The sequence below is a fragment of the Agelaius phoeniceus genome, chromosome 1, assembly GCF_051311805.1.
Source record: "Agelaius phoeniceus isolate bAgePho1 chromosome 1, bAgePho1.hap1, whole genome shotgun sequence".
In the NCBI taxonomy this organism is placed as follows: Eukaryota; Metazoa; Chordata; class Aves; order Passeriformes; family Icteridae; genus Agelaius; species Agelaius phoeniceus.
In genome coordinates this window covers 117070-118810 of record NC_135265.1, presented here as the reverse complement: position 1 = coordinate 118810, position 1741 = coordinate 117070, and the positions used below count along the sequence as shown (strand labels likewise).

Genomic DNA, 1741 nt, shown 5'->3' with positions numbered 1-1741 from the left:
CGGAAGCAGTTGAAGAACAGCAGGAAAGTCAAAGGCAGCAGACGTTTCAGCAGTCAGGAATCTGAAAGCCATAGTAAGGAGTTTGGAGAACTGCAGAGAACCCACCACGCTTCCCATAAGGACCCCAGCTTTGCCCAGGCACACCCTGCAGTCCTGCTCCTAGTTGCACGTGGTTGTTTTCCAACAGCAGCTGCTCTTCCAGCCCTCCCAAACAATCCCCATGGCCACAGTTTAAGCTGCCTCACAATCTGTGATGCCCAGATTAAAGACACGCCCTGTATTTCTATGCGTTTTTTATTTGCAGGCAGACAATTCTGCTTTCTCAGCTGACAAAGAGCCAACGCTTCTCCCGCAGGAGAAGGCGGCGTGCCCGGGCTGATGTCCCCGGGCTCACTTGCTGCTGGTGTACTTGGTGACAGCCTTGGTGCCCTCAGACACGGCGTGCCGGGCCAGCTCCCCGGGCAGCAGCAGGCGCGCGGCCGCCTGCACCTCGCGGCTGGTGAGGGTGGCACGGTGCCCGTACTGCGCCAGGCGCGACGCCTCCGCCGCCAGCCGCTCCAGCATGTCGTTCACAAACGAGTTCATGATGCTCATGGCCTTGGAGGAGATGGCGAGGTCGGGGTGCACCTGTGGGACCCCAACAACGGCTCAGGGTCACCCACCCAGCACTTGCAGGGAGCGGCAGCTCCGGTCCCGTCCCAGGCAGGGCGCTCTGACTCCAAAGGCCCCTGCAGCTGCCACCCTGAGGGTTTCAAACCACGGGCCACTTCAAACTCAGGATAGGCTCCCATAGCGCTATAGGATTTGGGGATTGCACTGGCAGAAGCCTCCTCACAACCCCCATGAAAAACATGGCTGTGAGGGATGGAAATACTCTCATCTCCATGTCCTATCTACAGGCTCATGCTGACAACTGTGGCCTAGAAAACTCACGGCCACTTCCAAAAATGCTCTCATCTCCCCATCAAGAATCACCAGACATTACTCACAGGGCCAGAAGCAGCTATTTCTACTGTACTCACTTTCATGAAATGATTTCTTCAGGCAGAGCTAAGCACCAGAGCTCATTCCCTCTAGGAAACACTTTCTGCTCTGGATCCATCTCTACTACCCCTGGAATCCACCCCTTCAACTTCCAAGCTCCAGCTGGGCCTCTCCTGTACCTGCACTTACACTGTTTTTTCTCTCCCCATCTCTCTAGAAACCCAGATTTTTCTTCCTTGTTCTTTATGGTGCTAACATACAACAGGCAGAAGTTACTTTATGTACAAGGCAATTTCTAGCAGAAAACAAACATTTACTCACCTGCTTCAATACTTTGTAAATGTAGACTGAAAATGCTTCCTTTCTCTTCGGCTTCCTCTTAGATCTTTTTTCCCCAGAGGCAGCAGCATGACCATGTTTCTTCAAAGGTTCTGGGCTCATCTTAACTCCCAACAGAACAGCCAGCAAGTGCTGCGGGGCTGGTTATATAGTACAGGTAGCAGGACCTACCCTGCCTCAGTTGCAGCCCCCAAGAAGCAGGACAAGTACACACCTGTGGCTGATGATTCCACTTTGCACTAAATGAAAAACAGCTGGCCTGAGAGGAGCTTGGAAGTGACAGATTCAGCTAAACTTTCAGACCTGAGAAGTTTGAGTGTAACCGGGGCAAAGAGGGGCAAGAGCAGAAGCATCTGATTTACAGGGGACATCATTACCAGAGAAGAGCCATTCCCAAGTCCAAAAGGAGTTTGGTGAA

The 1741-nt window shown here is 52.8% G+C and overlaps 1 protein-coding gene across 1 annotated transcript; it reads right to left on the bottom strand.

Annotated features, from left to right (window-relative positions):
- Positions 1–390: 390 nt before the first annotated feature.
- H2BK1 (H2B.K variant histone 1) lies at positions 391–1510 on the bottom strand. The gene is made up of 2 exons (XM_054639212.2): positions 1306–1510; positions 391–627 (listed from the first exon to the last, which is right to left on the bottom strand). The coding sequence occupies exons 1-2, from the start codon at positions 1423–1425 to the stop codon at positions 391–393; spliced, it is 357 nt and encodes a 118-aa protein (XP_054495187.2). The 5' UTR covers positions 1426–1510.
- Positions 1511–1741: the final 231 nt, after the last annotated feature.

What these genes read in the sequence shown, in the direction of transcription:
- H2BK1 (XM_054639212.2), bottom strand. Translation starts at nt 1,425, where the DNA reads ATGAGCCCAGAACCTTTGAAGAAACATGGTCATGCTGCTGCCTCTGGG. An exon ending in TTTACAAAGTATTGAAGCAG is followed by an intron (nt 628 to 1,305) that starts GTGAGTAAATGT and finishes GGGGTCCCACAG; the next exon opens with GTGCACCCCGACCTCGCCAT.